Source organism: Muscardinus avellanarius (genome assembly GCF_963383645.1).
Source record: "Muscardinus avellanarius genome assembly, chromosome: 14".
NCBI lineage: Eukaryota > Metazoa > Chordata > Mammalia > Rodentia > Gliridae > Muscardinus > Muscardinus avellanarius.
In genome coordinates this window covers 82108667-82131841 of record NC_137800.1, presented here as the reverse complement: position 1 = coordinate 82131841, position 23175 = coordinate 82108667, and the positions used below count along the sequence as shown (strand labels likewise).

The following is a 23175-nucleotide window of genomic DNA, read 5'->3' as shown; positions in this document are numbered from 1 at the left end:
TCATAATCCCCTCACTACCTAAAAGATGAAATCCAAACACAGTCCACTTCTCAAGGATGCCATCATCTAGTTACACAATTCCAAATCACAATCTTATTTTTTACTTTATTGAACCCCTTACTGTAGCAGTACAGTTCACCTACTGGAACAAACAGGTGTTCTTCACCTCTTTTCCATAATGTGTACCATCCTTTTTCTTTTGTAAGTCTTGCCAAGGTCAAATTTAAGAGGTCTAGTATTTAAAGTCAACAGAATTGGAGCCATAGCTTGGCCCTTGGGTAATTAATTGAACATCTATAAGCTTCAATTTCCTTATTCTATAATGTGAATTAAATACCTCTATGTATAAAGAGCTTTTCATCTGGCACCAGCAAGCACTGAATTATCTAATATTTTCTACATCCTCTTCTTCACACCTGCCTCTTTGGACCTTTTTCTGTGGAGTATGGAGTATATGTTAAGTATTATGGGAGACATTTTTATGTTTCCAAGGACACTGTAGAATTATTAGAAGGCCAATGAAAAAATTCACCTTAATTCTGTTAGAAAAAGCTTTCTTTTTTTGTGGTACAGAGTAATCAACCAAGGTACATGCTACTTCTATGGTACACCCTCATTACTTTTGTTTTGAAATAGGGTCTCACCAAGTTGCTGCTGGTCTCACTACATTACTGAGTTACAGAACCTTTAAGGGGTCAGGATGAAACAAAAGGCTACAGGTAGATGTGAAACAGTGGAGTCATGGCAGCTAGCACTTGCTGAGCATTTATTATACACCATATATAGTTTTATCACTTATATGAATAAACTCTTTTATGGCTTACCACTGTTTCATGTGGAGAGCCAAGCAGCCAGTACCTGGAACTCTAAAATGTCAGTTCACAGAATAGTTAGATATAAGTCCAGATAGGACAAAAAAAAAAAGGCCAAAATATTTTAGATTACTTCATTATCCAAAACACTAAAGTGATGACACTGTTAAGTCAAACCCTCCTGGTTTCCACTGAAACTAGAATCCACCCTATGGAAAAAGGAACATGAGCAGGCATGGTAGCACAGGCCTATAATCCCAGTGATTGGGAGGCAGAAGCCAGAGGATCACGTGACCCCAGGAGTTAAATACTAGTTTGGGCACATAGTGAGGACCTATCTGGGAAGGAAAGAAGGAATAAAGGAAGGAATCCTATAAGAATCAGACAGCAGAATAGGAGAGAAAGTATCTAATGTAGGAGAATAAAATAGATTCATTGAAAAGGATTTCTTTTTCTTTTTTTTTTTTTTTTTTTTTTTGGGTGGTACTGGGCAACCCTTCTACCTCGGGGCTACACTCCCAGACCTATTTTATATTTTTATTTGGAAACAGGGTCTCCTAAGCTAGTGCGGCTGGCTTCAAACCTGCGCGATCCTCCTGTCTCCGCCTCCCAAGCGCGGGGATTACAAGCGTGCGCCACCACGCCCGGATGCAAAGAATTTCTAAGGTGATCGTGAGACTGAAAGGCCCACAGAGGAGGCAGAGCCTTTCAAACAGGATACATACGATTTCTGTAGAAAAAAAGAAATGAGGTATCTAAAGAGTACCATGGTTACAGTGAAAAGAAGCAAAATGTGAAAAGAGTGTGGTAGGGGCAAAAGCTGTCCACATGTGCTGTCTTTGTTTTGGGAAATCATAGAAAATAAGTAAATAGACTCAAACATGAGAAATCTTGAACTTATAGGTGTCAGAGATTTTTCGTGGGGACACTGGGAACTTGTGGGCTAATTTTGGATGAAATAGTAGTTTAATCTGGTACATAAATAAAGATAGGGCAATGAGGGAAGAACAATATATTTACTCTAATAATCTAGGCCCAAGATACTGACCAGGCAGCAGCAATGGGAATGGAGAGAAGGAAAGCAAGAAAGGAAATCAATTAGTAAACAATTTCAAATAAGGTCTAGTAGACTGGTTATATAGAGAATAAAGGGGAATCAGTAAGGCACTATCTACCAGCATTCAATATCTACTCAGTACTTTTTTTTATGTCTTATGTAAATTGAAAACAAATTTTGTCTTCAAAGTTTATAATTACTTGAATTACCTGAAGTATCATAACCTGATAAAATGATATTATAATGGTCTAACTCTGGCCCCAAATCACAGAGATGATCATTGCTAATCAGAGAAGTGCTAGAAGGTAGGAAGAGGATACATTAGTACAGGATCTTGGATCCTAAAAGAGAAGCTAAAGCTTTCAGACATAAGAGTGACCAAAAAGTGCCAATTCTACAAATGTTGAGTAGGAAGAGAACTGAGAAACAGGCACTGAGTCAGTCCTTGGAAGGATCAGCTTCAGATGGTGAAAGTCAGAGCCACAGAGTATAATTTCATGAAGTTTGTAAGCAAAGGAAAGGATTTTAAAAATAGGACAACAATTGAAAGCAAATGTTTTCAAGATAATGGAGAAAATAGCTGGGCATCATGGCCCACACTTATAATCCTAGTATTTGGGAGGCAGAGATGGGAAAATGGCAGGTTCGAGGACAGTCTCAGCAAGTACTGACACTCATCAACCTGGAGAGACTGTTTCCAAATAAAAATAAAATAGGGCTGGGTGCATAGCTTGCAGGTAGAATGCCTGTGGATTCAATCCTCATTACATAAGAAAAAATGGAGTAACAGTCTCCATGATTTTTTTTAGGACATTCTTGGTAAAGTTTCAATAAGAGGAAATGAGGATTCATTAAGCACATTAGTAAAATTGTGGATTATATTTTGAGGAAAAACACAATGACAAAAATGGTGAGGGAAGAGAACAAAAAAAGTATCTTTACAGGTCGAGACTGAATTTGCCCCAACACCATCACCCCCAAACTGGTGAGTGTTAGTCCTGCTCTGAAGCTAGTTTGCTTGTCTTCTCCTGGAGCTAGCAACTATGAACACATACACATGCACGCACACATGCACGCATGCACGCACGCACATGGCCTTTTTCATGTGAAAATGCTGATGTGTTTGGGAACCAGAGGATTCACTGATCATCTGGAAACTCAAGCCCCATGGAATAGCTAAGGTGAGAAACTGCAAGATGTCAGTAACTGCGTATGTTAAGGTTGCAGCCCTCCAGAATGTAAGACTGAATATGTTTCTCTTTTAAGGGCATCCCTTTGTTTTATTGATCATTTGCTTGGGCATATAGGAGAGAAAAATGGGAGATGTGAGAGAGGAAAAGGAAGGAAGGAAGAAAAAGGGATGGACAAAGAAAGAAAGGTTTGAAGCTGGGCTAGATAGCCAAAAGCTAAGGAAAATTCAAACACACACATAAATTTCTGCTGTGGGAGGGTGCACAAATGTGATCTTGCGCTCACATTCATAAAAGCTCAGACATTACTATTTAGTGTGAAGTTGCTGATGTCTGATGAGAGTTGAACTCTGGCTGAAGACTTGCCCACAGTCATTACATTTGTAAGGCTTTTCGCCAGTATGAGTTCTCTGGTGGATAACAAGGGGTAAGCTCCAACTGAAGCTGTCTGCGGATCGCGATCCTCCTGTCTCAGCCTCCTGAATGCTGGGATTACAAGAGTGCGCCACCACGCTGGCTCAGGGTTGCATTTTGATGCAGAGAATAAGAAAAAATATTTATTAACTAGCTATCATTCCAAATTGTAAGGATAGTTGGCTAGTGGGTATTAACTCTCTCTTAGTTCCAAGTTAGATATTCAGAAGAGTTGAGTGGGCTCCTTCTCATTCCATTTCTTAAAATCAAACTGAGAACTCTTAAGAAAAAAGTTTAAAGGCATGGAGCATAAGCTTGCAGTAACTTGGAATCAACCAGCTGTTACACAAAGCTGTGCTGTACTGGTTCTATAGAGTGCTGGGAATGAGACAGGCAGCCTAGGGCTTCAGCAATGATGTCAAACAGGTGATTCATATTTGTTGGGGGTCTTAGTCCCCGCGACTTGGGAGAGAAGGACCTGAAAAGAAGGACATAGACAATTGCTCTCTCAACAGCTGACAAATCTTTATTTTAGCAAGCTGTTTTTTATATACAAAGCTGTGCTCTGGCTATGTGGCTGTGTGGCATACGATTAGGTTAACAAGGCTCAGAGAACAAAGCTATCTTGAGGGTACGTGAAAGACATAACATGTTTACAGTGTCTAAGAGATAAGGTATAGTTTAAGGATGTTATGTACTTTCCCACGGACTATTTGAGGAGAGAGATCAAATGAACTAAATCAAGGGCAGGAACTCGGATATGACCCAAAGCTCGTTCTCACTACAGCCCAATCAACAAGGGTGGGAAAGAACATCAAGTTCACCTAGAGTCCAGAGGATGCCATGACCTTTTGTCATGCCTCTGTTAAGACTCTGCTGGCATCTTCTATTCCTTCAGGTTTCATCCATGTCTTCCCTCACATATTCCTCACGTTCCTTATTATATCTATTACACGGGGCCCTGATTTTTGTGAGTGAGGAGAAGGATGGGCCAGTCCATCAAGGATCAGTTCAAAAGATGGCCAAATATCATTTCTTCAAATATACAATGTGGAAGTGTTGGTGCAAAAGCTACAGTGGCCAGAAATACTATAGTTATTAGAATAAACTCATTGCAGAAGATCTTGTCCTTGTGCTGGAACTGAGTCCATCCTTCAGCTGGACCATGGGGCTTGTATATTTTTATTATACAACAGAAAACTAAGAGGACTGTTGGGTGGCAGTGTCTGAGCCCTATCTGAAAATGCCAGTCTTCCTTGTCTTTTAACAATCTATTGGACCAGGAGTTGCAAGTGAAGTAAAATTTGCCTTTAAAATGAAGAGAACTCTACCAAACACTATGGCTCTTAAGAAGAGATGTGAATTAATGCTAGTTGAAAAATTTAAAAGGCTCTAAGCATGGTGGCACACATCTGTAATTCCAGTACTTGAGAGGCTGATGCAGGAGGATGGCATGTTTTCGGCCAGCCTCAGCAACATGAGGTCCTCCACAACTTAGTGGGACACTGTTTCAAAATAAACAATAAAATAGTACTGAAAATGTAGCTCAGAGGTAGAACACTCCTGAGTTCAATTCCTACTATCAACACCAAAAAAATTAAGTAATTTTTTATTCCAACTCCTTAAATCCATTTTTTGCCCTTCTATCGGACAGCTGAGGCTGTCTGTGAACTGATCCTGCTGTCTCAGCCTCCCAAATGCTGGGATTACAAGCATACGCCATCACACCTGGCTTGTGTTATGTTAAATAGATTTGTTTATGTAGTATGTTTTGATTTGTTCATTATTATTATATAGAAATACAACTGATTTTTATATTGATCTTGTAGTCATATTGATCTTTTATCTAACTCACCTCTGTATTTCCAGGTTTCTTCCAATATTGGCTTTCTCTTTGTGAATTCTTCTGTTTTCACTCCTTACAATAAACCTGTTTTAGAATTATCCTGCTGCTCTACTGTTGACTTCTTGGTCTCAGGCCAAATCTTCCCACCTAAAAGACAGACTTTTACTTAGAAGATAAAAAATATTTTACTTATGTAAGAATATATGCCCCTGAGTTCCATCCCCAGTACCTCCAGCCCTATTCTATTCTTTTATTTTGAAGAAGGGTCTACTAACTGGCAGATGGTCTCACTAAGTCGCTGAAGCTGGGCACAAACGCGAAATCCTCCTGTCTCAGCCTCCCAAGCACTGGGATTACAAGTGTCTGCCACCATGCCTGGCTAACAATCCTTTTTTTCTTCTTCTTTTTTTCAGGTACTAGGGATGGAACCCAGGGGCATTCTGTGCCTGAGCTACATCCCCAGCCCTATTTTTTATTCTTTACTTTGAAACAGGATCTCACTGAGTCACAAAGGACCTACCTCACTAAGTAGCTGGGGCTGTTGGCAAACTGTGCTCCTCCTGTTTCAGCCTCCCAAATGTTGGGATGACAAGAGTGCTCCACCATGCCCGGCTACAATCCAGTTTTTAACACAAACACATGAGAGGAAAAGGTGGCATTGTTTTTATTGCTTTCCATATTTGTACCTCTCTAATAAGTGACTTATAAAACTTAAGTGGAGCCATGCCCACACCTGTCATCCCAGCTGCTCAGGAGGCTGAGGGTGGGAGCATTGCCAAGAGACCAACTTGGGCACTTTAGGGGAGAGCCTGTCTCAAAATATGTATGCAAGAATTATGTTAATATAAGTAACACGTGACGCCAGCCTGAGGAGGCTGAGGGTGGGAGCATTGCCAGTTGGCCAACTTAGGCACTTTAGGGGAGAGCCTGTCTCAAAATATGTATGCAAGAATTATGTTAATATAAATAACATGTGAAGCCAGCCTAATGTCTTCCTGAGCCTATGCTAGAGCAAGAAGCCCCTGTACATATATCATGTGACAGTATCATATGATGCTCCCACCTTACAACACTTTCCATCACATTTTCTATTCCAACACATGATGTGCCATTTTAATATCTGTAATAACGTTTGTGTGTTTTACTGGGGATGGAACCCATGGTATTGTGCCTCCAAGGTACACCCCCAGCCCTATTTTATTCTTTAATTTTGAAACAGGGTTGCCAAGTTTCACTAAATTGTTGAGGCTGGCCTGGAACCGGTAATCCTCCTGTCTCAGCCTCTCCTTACTGTACTGGGATTACAAGCGTATGCCACCACACCCTTTTAATCTTTTTAAATCAGATGTTTAATAATTTTTTAAACAGTTATTTGTTGCCATTGGCAACGGTGTATTTATTTATTTGGTACTGGGGATGGAACCCAGGTGCCTTCTACCTGCAGGCTACACTCTGAGACCTATTTTATATTTTTATTTGGAAACAGGGTCTCAATAAGTTGCTGAGAGCCTCACTAAGTAGCTGAGGCTGGCTTTGAAACCTGTGCGGTCCTCCTGTCTCAGCCTCCCAAGCGCGGGGATTACAAGCCTGCCGGGCTTCGGTGGTATAGTTATGTTAAAGACTGATACCCATGCACCGAGGAGCCCAGAGTGGCTGGGCGCTGGGCCTCCCCGCGGTCCCGCCGCCCGCCGCCCGCGAGCCCTGCAGACCCTCGCGCCGCGGCCCAACCGTCCCGAACCGGGCTGGCCCAGGCCGAGACACCGCAGGCTGCCGCCCCTTGAGCCCCCCTGCGCCTCGGTCGCCATGGGCAGCTACTTGGGCAGGCCGGGACGCCGGCTCGACGCGCAGGAGAGGCCGGCCGGCCGCCGCCCCGCCCCGCCGCTCTGCAGAGTCCAGCGCGTCCAGCGCGTCCACCCCGCGCCGCGGCACAGACCAGCGCGGCGGCCGCGGAGCTGGGAGCCCGCCGCGCCCTTGGGCGTCAACGAGGCCTGGAGGCGCTTCCCCATGCGGAAGCCCCCGAACTCCATCGCCGGGCCCTCTCCCTCCGACTGGTGGGAGAGCTACCTCAAGCGGAGTATCTGGTCCCTTCGCCACCCCCGGCGCACCTGGAGCCCGGTGACTGTCAAGATCTCCCCTCCCGAGCCGAAAGCGCCCCCCTCAGTATCCCTGGCAGATGTGATTGCCTCTGCTGAGCCCTCCGAGGAGCTGCCGGACCCCTGCTCAAAGGAAACAGTGCTGAGGGCCCTCAAGGAGCTCGGAAGAGCCGGCAGGAGGCCGCAGCCAGAGCTGCTACGCCCCCAGGCCAGCGGGGGGCGTCCAGAGGCCACCCGGTCAGCCTTCAAGCCCCTCTCGAAGGCCGGAGCCCGCGCTGCTTTTGTGCCCAGGCCTGGGCTTCTGAAAAGGGGCCTCCAATCCTGGAGCGTTGCTCACAGCCCGAAAAGGCCCTGTTACGGCTCTGAACACACAGGAGGGCCCCCGAGCACCAAAAGAAACGCCATCAGCAGCTCTTACAGCTCCTCCTTCTCACAGCCTCGAAAGAGAAGTTTTCCCGACACTATTCTCGAGACTCCAGAGTGGCCAGTGAAAAAGAAGGGAACCGGTCACCGGCCGGTCTCTCCAGTCCTGCCAGTGTCTGGCAGTTCAGGGCAGCACAAGACTGGGCCACTGCTACCTAGCTCTGGGAACCTGTTGTCCACTGCCGGGTCTCCCAAGAGTGGTAATCCAGGCCCAGATGAGGATGCAGCCTTGGGCAATGAAGCTGGGCCGGTGAGGAGCAACAAAACCAGAGTGGACACAGTCCAGGCCACCCCACAGCCTGTCCCTGAGGCCTGCGCTCAGCCTTCCCTCTCTCTCACTCTGCCTTCTTCAGGGACAGTACCCTGTACCAGCACCAGTCCTCAGCTGAAAAGCTTAAAGAGAAAGTGGAAATCTCTAGGTCCACTGGCACCCCCACAGCCCACTGGACGGGAAGCCAGGATGACCCCTGCATCTCTGAAGACGCCTGGTCCGCAGGCTGCACATGAATACTCACAGTCAGATCCCCTTCCAGGTGCCTCTGCAGACTCAGAGCCCACAGCCACCTCTCTCATGCTGACCTCAGACACGGCCCGGCCACCTCCAACCCCTCATGCTGACAGGTCTGCTCTGCCCCCAGACCCACCTGTTGTGACCCATGCAGCACCCAGTAGGCAGAGTGCCCTGTTCCAGAAGATGTCCGACCCGGCTCCCCATCTTCCTGCATCTGTACCCCCTGCCGTGGCCTCCACTTACCCAGCATTAAGACCTAACTGGGGGCCCCTGCACAATGGTGAGACCCAAGGCTCCTTGTATTCCGGGATTTCGGTCACGGCTTCAGCATCTTCAAGCTCTTCCCTCTCCAGCACTCCAGGCATCTCTATTCCCACCTTCCAGCCGGTCTTTGGCAGCGGAGAACCTCTCAGAGCCCTGCCAGTGATAGCGCCCTCCACCCCCAGGCAGCCCTCTCCACCACTCACTCCTGCTGCCACTCACCTCCACAGCCCGGCCGAGGCCACCTCTGGGGCTCTGTCCACCACCCTGGCTAGCCTTGCCTTTAAACCACCTTTGGATTTTAGCATAGTGAATTTGAGTGACATTGTGGGCAGTGCAGACAGTGCGTGCTCCTGCTCCTTCTCTGGCTCTTGCCACACCTTCCTGCTCGGGACAACCCAGGCCCTCGGGGCTGGCTTCTCCCCAGTTACAGGCTTCCTGCTTGTACCACACCAGAATCCTGCCATTTACACTGTGCACACGATCACTATCTTCGCCCAGGTTTTTTCTAGTATTATCCAGATGTCCCTCCGTAGGAGCACAGCTAATGCTGGAGGAGTGGGCAGCCCTGAGTCCCCCGCAGCCTGGCTTGCATTCTCATCCAGCACCTCCGGCCTGATCTCGGCACTCATAATTCCCTTGGGGTTGAGCTTAAGGCCACCTTTCTTACTGTCCCCAGGGGTCGCTCCCCAACCTGCATGTGGGACCATGGATGGGCAGAGGCAAGGTTTCCCCCAGCCAGCTCCAGCCCCAAGCTTCAGCAACTCTTTACCTTTTGGGAGCTCTGCAGTGACATCCCCTGCCCCAGTGTCAGCTCCAGCTCAGCCATTGCTGGACTGCACCCCACAGTCAGCCCCGGGGTGGGTGGCACCCCCAGGCTGTGCAGCTCATAAGCCTGCTGGCACCCAGCCAGGCCAGGGCAGCCCTCCAGCTGGCTATCCTCAGGGGCAAATTAGCCTGGCTAACTTTGGAGCTAATGCCCAGAACTGCCAAAATGGGGCTTGTGGCCCTGTGTTTGGCAGCACAGCCCCACGACCATTTGCCTTTGGGGGAGTAGTGACCCCGATGGACTGTGGGGAGCCAGGGATGGTGCTGAGAGGAGCTACTAGCACCACAACCCCCTGTGGAGACGGCTGGAGTCTTTCCAGCCCAAATGCACCTCTTTCCTTGAGGAGACCCAGCATTTCTGAAAGAAAGCCTATGTTTGGGGCCGTCTCGGTACCTCCCCTCGCTCAGAGCACCTCTATCCCTGTACCAGTGAGGGCAAGCAGCAGCCTTGGCTTTGGGATGCCCTCTCCACCTTCCCAGAGCTCTCATCAGTTCAGATCATCAGGCCTTTCCTTTTCTTTTGGTGCAAAGTCATCTGCAAGGAGCCGGGAGCCTGGGCGTTCCCGAAGGCATTATGCCCACAAGAAATAGCCATTTTCCCTGTCACCAGTACCCTGATTTAGACCTCAGTTTTTTTCCAGTTCTGTAAATCAAACAGAGCCTGATCAAAAGCAAAAGCTTTATTTAGATCCATCAGGACACCATCTAGTAGTAACACAAATGAGTGTGCTTGACCCACTAGGCTTGGACAGCACCTGGACTGCCCTTTCCACCCACTCATGGCCGGTGTGAACTCACTCCAGCCACTGCCTCCTGCTCTTTCCCTAGGAACAGCCATGGCAGGAAGGCAGCAGATGCAGCCTAGATGCCCCTGAATCTCTGGGAGGATGAAGAGATTCTCCCTAAATCTGAGCTTTCTTTGATTTGGATCTAAGAAGTGGTTGTCTTTCCTGGGTCCCTGTCTGTGGCTTTGTTCCCCAGAAGGCTCTTGAAGGAGCTTTGAGTATTCTATGGCCTTGAACCCATCTTTTCTTTGGGGATCCGTGGTTGATCCTGGAGGGCACTCTTGTGTGCAGCTCTTGTTGTACCCCTCCCCACACCAACCTGTTTTAATCTTTTCCTGAAAGAGGTTATGGTCCCGTTCCATTCTCCTCTCTGCCAACTTAATCTATGGAGGATTCATGAATGAAGACTCAACCTGTCAGACCTACAGGAGTTGCTGCTCATTCCAAGTTAGGGAAAGTTTGGGCCAGTATCGCTCCAGGCTGGGAGCAAGCAGCTTGACCTTTCCCGGTGCCGCGCCGCTTTCCCACATGCACAGAGGTGTGCTCACTCTGTCGATGTGTATTTTGTGCATCTGAGTTTAGAGCAGGAGTGACTTGTAGAAAGGGTACTATGTTGATAGATCCCCATTCAAATTGTGTGACAGTTTCTAGGCTTTGGCTGATGGGGTGGGACGAGCAGCACCACCGCTTCATGGCCACACCTGCTTACTCCTGAGCTGACATCATTTTGACTTGAAGGGATAGGTTTTCAGGAAGTAACAGGGCAGGGGAGAGAAGGATGGGGTGATGCCTCCTTATTCGTCTCGCTACATAATGACCACACTCCCTCCAAGACCTGTCAGAAATGCTCATTTAGGACCAAAGCTTCCATTCCATTTTTTTTTCTTTTTATCTGTACTTCATTGAATTACACCTCTGCACATTCACACTTCTTCCAGAAGGGGTGGGCAGGACAGGAAACCCTTGAACCTGAGGACAACGCAAGAAAAGAAGAAACAGTAGGTGTCTAACTAAGGTGGCCACATTGTATAACCCACAAGAGGTCTGTGAGTACTTGTGACATTCTCCTTCGCCCTGCTTAAAATCCTGACAAAAAACCCCGGTAATAATGACTCCCTGAGTACGTTTACCACCTATCCCCTATTTTATGGGTACCTTGGAAGAGATCTAATTGGAAAAATAGGCAATCTTAAATTGGATCAAATAAAAATGAATTGTTAAAATAAGTCTATGATATAGGAATTACTGCAAACACACATGGACATGGAGGCAGAAAGGTATTAGGAAACCTGCCAAAGGCCACCCAGTCAGTAAAGGCCAGTGTGGTGATTTAAGCCCTAATGGCTCTAGCATGCGTGATTTTCCCTCCCGAATGCAGACCACCAGAGTTAAAATAATAAGCCAGGTGTTTCTGAGTGTGAGTATCTATGCTCCTTTGACTTACTAAGGCATCCCTCCAACCCAAGCTTTCCAGTCTTAACAGAGGAGCAGGAAGGAAAGCATGAGACGCTACTGCTCTGCACAGTTTCCAGTAACGTGTGTGCCTGGTTTTGTGCCTTGACTGGATGCTCAGAGGCAGCGGGCAGCTTCTGTTTTGGAGGTTATACCTTGGTGTGTATTTGTTACAGAAGCCAGTGAGCCAGGTACAAGTGATGGGTGGGAGCAGGGAGGGAATGATCTTTACTAACGCTTGAAACTTGAACTCTGCCTGGCGGTGTGTTGTGGGCACCAAGTGGAGGGAGTGGAGGCTCATGAGAAAGGGCACAGCTGGCAAAGGGTGGAGCGGGACATCTGGGATGACTCCCAGCGGGCAGGCACAGCTGGGGTGAGGGGCAGTCACAGGCATGCTTACGGCCGTGCCGGGCACCATGGACAGGGTGTGACTCAGACTGTCTGTGATGTGAGGAAGGAATCAAATGGGAACAGACTGGAGGCTTGGATGTATGGGGAGGTTTCTGTGGACCACCAGCAAGTGTCGAAAATACGGGGCCAAGTCAAGTGGCCAGCTGGTGGCTAACAGCAGGAAGGGCAGAGACTCTGAAGCCAGACCTGAGGATTCCTGAAGGTCTGACCTGGAATTCTCTAATGGTTTAGACTACCACTCCACTCGTGTCCTTTTTTTTTTTTTTTTTTTGGCACTAGGGATTGAACCCAGAGTCATTCTACCTCTGAGTTACACCCACAGCCCTTTTTATTTTAAAACAATATTTTGCTAAGTTACTGAGGGTCTCACTAAGTTGCTGAGGCTGGCCTCAAACCTATGATTTTCCTGTCTCAGCCTCCCAAGCACTGGGATAACAGGCCTGGATACCACGCCCTGGCTGCTGGCTGCTTGCTTCCTATCTAAGGCACAGGCTTGTTAGACAGCCTCAGGGATCTGCAAAGCCCAGCCCTCTAGCTTATGAAACTGGCAGAGGTTGCCTCTCTGGCCAGTCCTCTCCCTCCCAGCTCCTGTCATGACGATCCTTCCAGGTGTCGGCTGGTCAGTGCTGCACACTGATGCTGGGATTGGCCAGCACCAGCTTTTCTGTATCTTCCAGGTACTCCTTTGTTTGCCCCTCACTCCCTCAATCTACTGAGCTGTTCTGGGCTTTTTTTCCTCAGGGAAGGGATGTAACAAAATAAAAGAAGCGACGGTCTCTTCAGTTTTTTTTCCTGGATTTGGTTCTCAAAAGCATACAGATTTGGGGGTGGCAGAAAAGGACCAAGGTAGAAGTAAGTTTGGGGAAGACATGGGGTTAGGGCCAATGGAAACTGAGGAAACAGAGGAATTGGGAAGATTCCCCTGGAGTGGAGAGAGGAGGGACAGAGTTAAGCAATGAGAGGTGGAGCCGATGGTCCCTGATGAAGGTATCTGTAGGGACCCTGAGGAAGGTATGGATGTGGAATTAAGAGCAGGAGGAGCCTTAGGCAGCCTCTGAGAAGTACTGATCATCGGTGTAGTAGAATCTTGGCTGATCCAAGTATCTTCAAGGAGAATGAAAAGTGCATCAGACAAAACCTTTGTGTCCTAAAGGGTCAAGTTCAGTTTCATGCTGATCATAAACCCAGGTCCTGGGAACTTTAATTTCAATATCCTTATCTTTTTTTTTTTTCTTTTTTTTTTTTTTTTGTGGTACTGGGGGTGGAACCCAGAGGCTTCCTACCTCCGGGCTATACTCCCAGACCTATTTTATATTTATTTAAAAACAGGGTCTCACTAAGTTGCTCAGAGCCTCATTAAGTAGCTGAGCCTGGCTTCGAACCTGTGTGATCCTCCTGTCTCAGCCTCCTAAGCGCGGGGATTACAAGCGTGCGCCACCATGCCCGGTTCTCAATGCCCTTATCTTTTAAAAATAGAAATTAAATTGAGCTCCAGAAAACTAAGAAACATTTCTTGTCATCTGGTTGCACTGGCACACACCTGTAATCCCAGTACTTAGAAGATTAAGACAGAGGATTGCAGGTTCAAGACCAGCCTTAGCAACTTAATAAGACCTTTAGCAACTTAATGAGACCCTGTTTCAAAATAAAAAATAAAAAAGGCTAGGCAGAATAACCCTAGGTTTAATCCCCAGCAGAAAGAGAGTAGAAGAAGAAGAAGAAGAAGAAGAAGAAGAAGAAGAAGAAGAAGAAGAAGAAGAAGAAGAAGAAATGTAATAGTAGCAGTAGTAGTAGTAGTAGTCGTAGTAGTAGCAGCAGCAGCAGCAGCAGCAGCTGGATATGTTAGCAAACATCTGTAATTACAGTACTTGGGAGGCTGAGACAGAAGGATCACAGGTTCAAGGACAGCCTCAGCAAGTAGTAAGACTCTCATCAACCTAGAGATATCCTGTTTCCAAACAAAAAATAAAATCAGGCTGGGGTGTAGCTCGAAGGTAGAATGCCTCTGGATTCAAACCTCAGTATGGAAGAAAGAAAAAAAGAGAGAAAGAAAGAAAGGGAAAGGAAGGGAAATATTTATTTCTTGCCTCACTGAGGATTTTGTTTTGTTTGTTTGTTGCTGTACTGGGGATTGAACCCAGGGGCATTCTACCTCCGAGCTACACCTCCAGCCCTATTTTTTATTCTTTATTTGAAACAGGGTCTCACTGAGCTACAAAGGGCCTCACTAAGTAGCTGAGGCCGTCCAAGAACCGCGATCCTCCTGTCTCAGCCTCCCAAATGCTAGGATTACAAGCATGCACCACCACGCCTGGCTTGTCACTGAGGTGTTAATCCATTTGATATTCAAAGAAATGTGTCTGTTTGAACCATGGAACTGGACTTCGGATAGAAAGATCTCCCAAGGAGGGACAAGCCTCTTCTCTGGCTGCCTGCAACTCTTCATGAAGATCATGTACCATTATCGTTTTGTTCGGCTTCCTGTTATCCATTGTCTTGAGTGGGTAGACAGGTCCAGTGCTAAACAGTAAAGCCCAGGAGTTGGACAGGCACTGCATCTTGAGGTCCTAAAGTGGACACCAGTACTCGAAGGAGTTGCTGTTCTTTCCTGGTGGGTATTAGACAAGACTTCTAGATAGCTGCTGCACACAGCCTCGTCAGTGCTGAACCTGTGAGCCATCCTTAAGGGGGAAGGCTATACCCTGCCTTTGTTCTTGTGAGTTGCTGCTGGAGTAGGTGTCCTATCAATACAGACCTCAGCCACAGTGGCTGCTGAGCACCTGGAATATGGCTTGACCACATCAAGGTGTGATTTTGTTTTGTTTTGTTTTGCAGTGCAGAGAATCAAACCCGGGGCCTCGTGCATTCCAAGAATGTGCTCCACTACTGGACTGTACCCCCAGCACAAGATAGGATGTAAATATAAAATATGAATTTGATTTTGTATACTTCGTATTAAAATAACATGTTTTCTCGTTAATTAGATGTTGAAATAATAATTTAGATATATTGGATTAAAGAATACATATTATTAAAACCAGTTTCACTTGTCTTTATTCTCTGGGACATTTATATAGTGTATCGTATGTGGCGCACCTTTGTCGCTTGATTCCTGTTTCTTTTCCCAGCTGTGGCAACCCACATTTTGTATCCCACAGACTTATCAGTGAGCTTATCGCCATTGCCCACTGACTAACATAGCTCTAACTTTTCCTTTGAAAACTCAATTTTGACATTCTTTAATCAACCAAACACTTGCCATTGATAGGAAAAGGAGAGTGAAGCTATTGTCCATTCGTAGAGTGCAAATTCCTTCTGAGAAAAAATGACTACCCTTCTGTTGGAGATTAAATAACCCATATTTATATCACACTTTCTACACTGAAGAAAGAGTCGCCATCAGTGTTGGTTGTCTGGGAAAACGGACTTTGGGAAGTCCCGTCAGAGAAAAGATATTCTTTCTACCAAAAAATATTGAACTACCATGCGCAGGTAGTAGATCTTATTTATTTATTTATTTATTTATTTATTTATTTATTTATTTATTTGTAGTACTGAGGATGGAACCTGGGGGACTTTTACCTCCAGGCTACAACCCCAAACCTATTTTATATTTTTATTTGGAAAGAGGGTCTCACTAGGTTGCTGAGAGCCTCACTAAGCTGCTGAGGCTGGCTCCAAACCTGCGATCCTCCTGTCTTAGCCTCCCAAGTACTGGGATTACAAGCATGGGCCTCCATGCCTGGCCGCTCATACCATTTTTTAATTGATAAATCATAGCACTTCAGGATATAATGGAAATTTTGATCTATGAATACAGTGTGGAGTGATTAAATCAGGCTAATATAGCTATCACCTCACTCACCTACCATTTTTATGGTGGGACATATATAACTAGATTTAGGCAAGTTTCTAAAATCTCAGAGCTGGTATTACAGTTTTTAAGGAGGTGTCTGTGGATAGCATTCTCTTTCAAAGGAATGAGAGATGAGATCTCCTAAATAGCATAGGCACAACAGGGTGGGAGAGATGCGGGAAGAAGTGACATTTCTCTGAGCATGTCTATTTTTGTATGAGAAGGGGGGAAAATACTGAAACTAAAAGCAAAATGAAATAAGTGAACTTAATTGTATTTCAAGGGAATATTTGATCATATCGAAGGGACAAAAAGAAGAAACCAAATCAAGTTATTTTAACAGCATTTGAACCAGGGTAAGAACTACAAATTCTGTGCTCTTTTTAATTGATTTTTTTTCCTGTTGTCATATGCTCAAAGTAATTTTGAAAGTATATTGGGTGTATTATTTTTCTTTTTACTTATTTTTAATATAGTTCTAGGGATTAAGCCCAGAGGCATTCTGCATCTGAATTACACCCCCCAGCCCTATTTTATTTTCTGTTTTGAAATAGGATCACACTAAGTGGCTGGGGTGCTTCACTGAGTTGCTGAGACTTGCCATGAACCTACGATCCTCTTGTCTCAGCTTCCCAAGTACTGGGATTACAGGCTTGTGCCATCATGCCCTGCGAGGGGTATTATATGATAGAGCAGATGAGTAAATATGTTGATGTCACCTCAGACAGTACTCTTGTTTGGGAGGAGGAACATAGAAAATAAGAGAGAACCTTGTGGAGACAAGTTGGAACTGAAAGTATCATTGTGAGCTCATGATTGTTAAGATATGTATGTGCACACACATGTATTTCATACATTTAAACACGTGAATATGTGTTTTTATGTGTGTACACACATGTATTTCCTAGATATTTTTGCCAAGAGGTTCCCAGAATCAACAAGCACACCTAGTCTCTGGTATTGGTCTCTAATAGATCACATCTGAGAAAGAGCTGACTGCAGGACTTGGACAGGGTGGGTCAGTTGAGCCTGGAACAACTTGTTACACCAGAAACACAGGACTTTTTAATATGAATATACCAAAATGGAACAAGGACACAGCTGTCAGCCTGAGAGGGCTCCCACTAACCAAATCTGGGTGGATTTGAGCAAACACATCATTAAAGGCAACAATGAATCGTAAGCCATTGAAAAAATGGGATTTCACCAGTTCATGCTGATAATAAATACTTTGATCCAAGTTAAGGAAGGGCTCTTGCTTTTGATAGAATGCCAGAGTGATAACTGCTAAATGTGAAGAGAACTCTGGAGTTGAAACCACTGTTGGAAATATGGTACAGGTGGAAATTATCAACTGATGCCATCAGAATTCATCCCAGCAGTGCACCCTTCAACAGCTCAGCTGGTAGAGGGGAAGACTGTAGGCAGGAAAGAATTGATCCCAGTAATAAGGGCAACGGACATTGAATATCTTTAGATTTTATATTTCCAAGGACATGAATGACTTACATGGTATTCTGCATGGAATGTATAACCCGTACCTAATTATGAGAGAAAAAGTCATGCAAAGCCCAAATGATGGGGGACGGGTCTCTCTCTCTCTCTCTCTCTCTCTCTCTCTCTCTCTCTCTCTCTCTCTCTCTCTCTCTCCCTCTCTCCCTCTCTCCCTCTCTCCCTCCCTCCCTCTCCCTCCCTATTCCTCTCCCTCTCCCTCTCGCCCCATCCCTCTCTCAAGTGTGAGCAATTACTGTGTCCTTCTAAACTTTACATTTTCCAGCTGTGGAAATGTTCCAGGTTAAAGGATACTAAAAGGCTATGAACACCCGGATCCTAGACAGAACCCTATACTGGGGGAAATGGGTGAGGATGCTGTAAAAGACATTACTGAGTCAATTAACAAAATTGCAATACAAGGAAGGATTTTTTTTTTTTTTTGGAGGGGTGGGGTACTGGGGATTGAACTCAGGGACATGCTACCTCTGAGTTACACTCCCAGCCTTCTTTTATTCTTCATTTTGAAACAGAGTCTCACTAAGTTGCAGAGGGCATCATCAAATAGCTGAGGCTGTCCGCGAACCTGCGATACTCTTGTCTTAGCCTCCCAAGCCACCGGGACAGGCTTTACAATTTATTCTTGAATGTTTGTTCATAGGGATGGGGGTGAGAGAGAGGGAGGGAGAGAACAAGTGAATCGTGATACATGTATGCATGCGGGCTCCGGGTGTTCCTCGGTGGTAGAACCTTTGTTTCGCACACTGGAAGCTCTGGGTTTCATTCCAAGCATTACAAAAACAAAGCGAAATATATGAGTGGTCTTTGTACTATTCTTCTTCTTTCAAATTATTCGTAAATTCGGAATTACTTTCAAATAAAAAGTTTAAAATTATTTTAGTGGAATTTCAGGAAAGTGACAGGAATCGCGTAAAGAATTATCAAACTCCCATTGACCGATTTAAACAGCTAGCCACACCTGGTCGAAGTGGTTTCCGCTACTAGCCCCCAAAACCAATTAGCATTTGAAGCAAATTCAAGACAGGAGATCCGGAGGTACTTTTCTGTGACAGGTAAACAATGAAAAGTAAGAATTACTCGTCTTGAATAAATCAAAGGGAGGTAGGTGTGTGCAATCTTCCGCCGGTCGCTTTTTTTCTGCCGGTAGGCTGAAAGCGCCCCAGCCAGAGCCTTGGGCGCGGTACAGCGAGGCTGGAGGGGGACTGAGTCAGAGCTCTCTCTCTAGGTGTAGGTACGTTCTGTGGTCCTGGCTAAAGGCAGGATATCCTGTAAACAGTAATCTAAGGGAATAATTCCACTTGCAGCACTTGGATCTGCAAGGTATGAAGGAAGAAATTAGTTGAAGTTATAGATGTCTTTTGGGGGGGGGCAATATCAACCTGTCAAAATGGGACCGATCTCCTTCAGGAGAACCCGACGAGGATGGGATTCGAACCCACGCGTGCAGAGCACAATGGATTAGCAGTCCATCGCCTTAACCACTCGGCCACCTCGTCCCACGTGCGACCTTATTTCTTTAGGTATACCTTTAAAGCATACTTTTGGAACAGCTTTGCATTTTTGTTCCAATGCTATTTTATTCTAGTGCTAGCCTTCCAACTGCCATTGCCTTAAAAAATTCGTACATATAACAAGTTCTTTCCACCTCCCTCCCCAGAGCCTTTCACATTTTGATGATTCCAACCTAGTAGGTCCATTATCTCCAGCCTCTCCCTTTGCCTCCAAACTCCCGTTTTCCTCTTCCTCTTCTACCTGGGACACACTCCGTCTCCCTACGAATCCCCAGACCTCGCTAGACCGTACAGCACTTCTTACTGAACAGTTAAACATTTTCCAAGAAAATTTTCCTCTTGAAAACGTATTTCCATTTTATATCTGCCACGGAATTTTATACCAGTGTTATGTATTTTATGCTCACTTTATCATGCCACACTTCAACGGAAGCGCCATCTATAAGTTGAAATCTGATTTTTAGTTATTTTCAGTTGTAATAAATGTTTTTTTTTTTTTTTTTTTTTTTAAATTTTATTTTATTGGTGCACTGTATTCATACATCATAGTGGGATACAAACTTTTGTAGACATACATGCACACATCGCCCAGTCAGCCCCCACCCGATCCCCACCCCATTCTCTCCCCATCCCTCCCTCCCATGCTTGGCTTAGTGGTTGACATCTAGTATTATAGCAATTTATCCAAAATTAAAAATGATAATCTCACATAACAGTTTCATTTGTCTGATACCAAGCTTTTGATGTCTTAAAGATAACATTTCAATATTTCTTTTTGCTTTCCTTCTTACCAGAGAATATTTTTTTCTTTTTTTTAGGTGAAACTATCATATATTTATTTTTCAGAAAAAAATCTATCCTGATATGGAATATGGACTCTAGATACCCAAAACAATCTCGAAGCAAAAACAAAGCTAGAAGATGTATATTTTCTGATTTCAAACCATATAAAGCTACAATAATTGAAACAGTGTAGTACTGTTCTAAAGGCAGATATATAGACCATTGGAGTTAAATACAAGCCTAGAGCTAACTTCTTCCCTATATTGTCAAGTTATTTTTGACAAGGTTTCCACGAAGATTTGGTGGTGGAAATAATAATCTTTTAACTAAATATTGTTGAAAAATAATAATTACATGGAAAAGAATAAAAGTGGACCCTTACCTAATCCCACATACAAGTATTAACTCAAACTAGATAAAAGACCTAAATATAAATCTTAAGACTATAAACTTTTAGGAGAAAATCTGGGTCATAAAACCTCACAACATTGAAATTGGCAGTGATTTCTTGGATATGATTTCAATGGCACAGGCAACAGAAGAATATACAAACTCCCTAAAAAATAAAAGAAAATATTGTATATCCAAAGACAATGTAAACAGAGTTAAAAGTTACTAATAGAATTGGATAAAATATTTCCAAATGCTATATCTGAAGGTATATTAATATTCCAACTAGAAATCCTAAAAATTAACAACAATAAAGGCAAACAATACCATTTAGAGATAGGTAAAAGACTAAACATAAATAATGAATCTCCACAGATAACCAATCTTAGTTGTCTGTTGGATGGAAACTCTTGTTTCTCTGGTTCTGGTGAGTGTTACCTATTTCTTCTTTGTAGTTAATCTCTTTGAGTATTTTCTCTAGCGCTGGTTTTGAAGACATAAATTCCTTCAGTTTCTGTTTGTCATGGAAGCTTCTTATTTCTCCATCTAATTTGATAGAAAGTTTTGCTGGATAGGAAATTTTTGGCTGGAAGTTGTTTTCTTTCAGAGTTTGGAATATGTTACTCCAAGCCCTTCTGGCTCTCATGACTTGGTTTGGGAAGTCTGGAGTGATTCTAATTGGTTTGCCTCTGAATGTCACTTGGCCCTTTGTTTTTGTTGCCTTTAAGATTCTCTGCTTGGCTTCCACATTGGTCATTTTGACAATTATATGGCGTGGGGATCCTCTTCTCCGATCCTGTCTAAAGGGAGTTCTATAAGTTTCCTGGATCTGTGTATCAACCTCTTGCTCTATATTTGGAAAATTTTCTGCTATTACTTCCTTGAAGAGATTGTTGATCCCTTTGGTATCACTTTCTTTTCCCTCCTCTATTCCAATTATTCTTAGGTTAGCTCTCTTAAGATGGGCCCATATTTCTTCAATGTCAGATTCCTGCTGTTGGATATTTTTTTCTAGATTAGAAACTATGCATTCATTTTTGGATTGCTCATCTTCTAAGAGCGAGATTCTGTTCCCCATGTGGTCTAATCGGTTGTTTGTGCTTTGAATTGAGGCCTTTACTTCATTAATTGCATCCTTTATCTCTTTTTGGCTCTCTCTGAGTTCTTTTCGAAGCACCTCTATTATTTCTACAGTTATTTTCCTGATTTGATCTTCTAGAAATCTCTGATTTTCTGTTTTATCAGGTTCTGATGTTGTGGGGTTGTGCACATTCATTACTCCAGTGTTATTCCTCTTTCCCATGATTTCGGAGGTTTGTGCCTTCTCTGGGTTCTTCCCTTGGGTCACTATGGCTTCACTTAAGGTGCTCTGGATCTCGAGTCTGTATTATCTCAGACCCCACTACTCCTTTACTGGGTTGTATCACAGAATCTCCGACCCAGGGAGTCGATAGAGGCTGCTTTAAACTATGGGGGGTGCCAGGTTGCACGTTCTCCTATGGTGTGATATCTCTGCCACCACCACTCCCTCACTGGGTCAAGTCCCAGGAGGCCCAATACTGCGATTTCTCCTCTGTGGCCCGCAATTTGACTCACTGTTCTTGAGTACGCAGATGTAGCTGTACTGGACTCGGTGAATTCACTGCTGCTGCCGCCGCCGGTGGCAATATGGCGCCTCTGCCACGCCCTCGGCCATGAGGCTGGCGTATTTTTTCTTCTCTGGTTTTGATTTCCACTCTGAATCCCTGCAGCGTGTGCTGAGCTCAGCCACTGGGAGCTTTAAATGCTGTCTGCGCCGAAAGATCCCGCCTGGCTGTTCCGCAGCGGCTCACCTCGGCTTGCTGTAGCCGTCCGCTGAGTTCGCCGCTGCTGCCGGCAGTATGGCGCTGCTGCCGCGTCCTCGGGCGCGTGTGTCTCCTCTGTGGCCCTGAGCTCTGTTCTCAGTCCGCTTTCTCTCTGGAGCCTGGTGGTTTTTTTTGTTTTTCTGGTGATGGTGTTTTCTGGCTATGAAAGGCGCTCTTTTTGTGGTAATGGAGATTGGTTGTTAGCGGGACTCTTAAGCCCCGCTTTTCTCGGTCGCCATCTTCCCGGAACTCGTAATAAATGTTTTAATCGTTTTTCTTCTCTCCTGAATTACCTTTATATTTAGTAATAGCACACAATTAAAGAAGACATGAACAGACTATTTGGGCTATTTATTATAGATGAGACAGAATTGCTTTGGAAATGTATTTTTTAGTGAAAGAGATGATAATATTTTCTTTCCATCCACTAATGTGTCTATGGATGAAAATTTTTGCTGAACTGAAAATATGTCAATGAGGAATTAATAGCAAAATCACCAGTTAAGGTGAATTATTTAAAGTAGAATCTTCAACACATTACATTTCTTTTTTTTTTTTTTTTTTTTTTTGGTGGTGGTACTAGGTCTGGAACCCGGGGACTTTTCTACTTCCCGACCTATTTAAAAAAAAAAACAAAAAAAACACATTTCCATTTTTCACCTTTTTTGGAAGAGAATGCTGGAAATTTAATCCAGGGGCATTTTACCTTGGACTACACCTCCAGCCCTATTTTATCTTTTATTTTGAAACAGGATCTCACTAAGTTACTGGAGGGGCTCACTAAGTATCTGAGGCTCTAGGTGAATTGGTTGCTGGTCCTCCTATCTCAGTTTCCCAAGTACTGGGATTACAAGTGAGTGCCACCACGTCTAGCTTTCACCTAAATTTAATAAATAAATGATACCAACATACAAGTGATGGAGAACAGATGTGGGACTACTTAAAATATAAAAATTATGGATATCCATATTCCTTGGTAAGTCACAGAACGAATCTGAAAAAGCATCAAAAAATTAAACACTGATTTTCCACAATATATGCACGTTCCCTTTCGTTGAAAGAGTTCCAGTAACTATGTTAGTAGTCGGAAATAAGGACTTTGGCACCTTCCCAAAATCATATGAAACATGAAACAGGCTTAGTTCTGGGTCCTGCATGCGGGAGACTTTGGAGACAGCATTTCCAGCTGTTCTTTT

General features: G+C 44.5%; 1 protein-coding gene across 1 annotated transcript; it reads left to right on the top strand.

The window, feature by feature from the left end:
* Positions 1-7122: 7122 nt before the first annotated feature.
* POM121L2 (POM121 transmembrane nucleoporin like 2) lies at positions 7123-10026 on the top strand (the record flags this gene model as incomplete). Its single annotated transcript, XM_080710315.1, has 1 exon — positions 7123-10026. The coding sequence occupies one exon, from the start codon at positions 7123-7125 to the stop codon at positions 10024-10026; it is 2904 nt and encodes a 967-aa protein (XP_080566441.1).
* Between the last annotated feature and the right edge of the window lie 13149 nt (positions 10027-23175).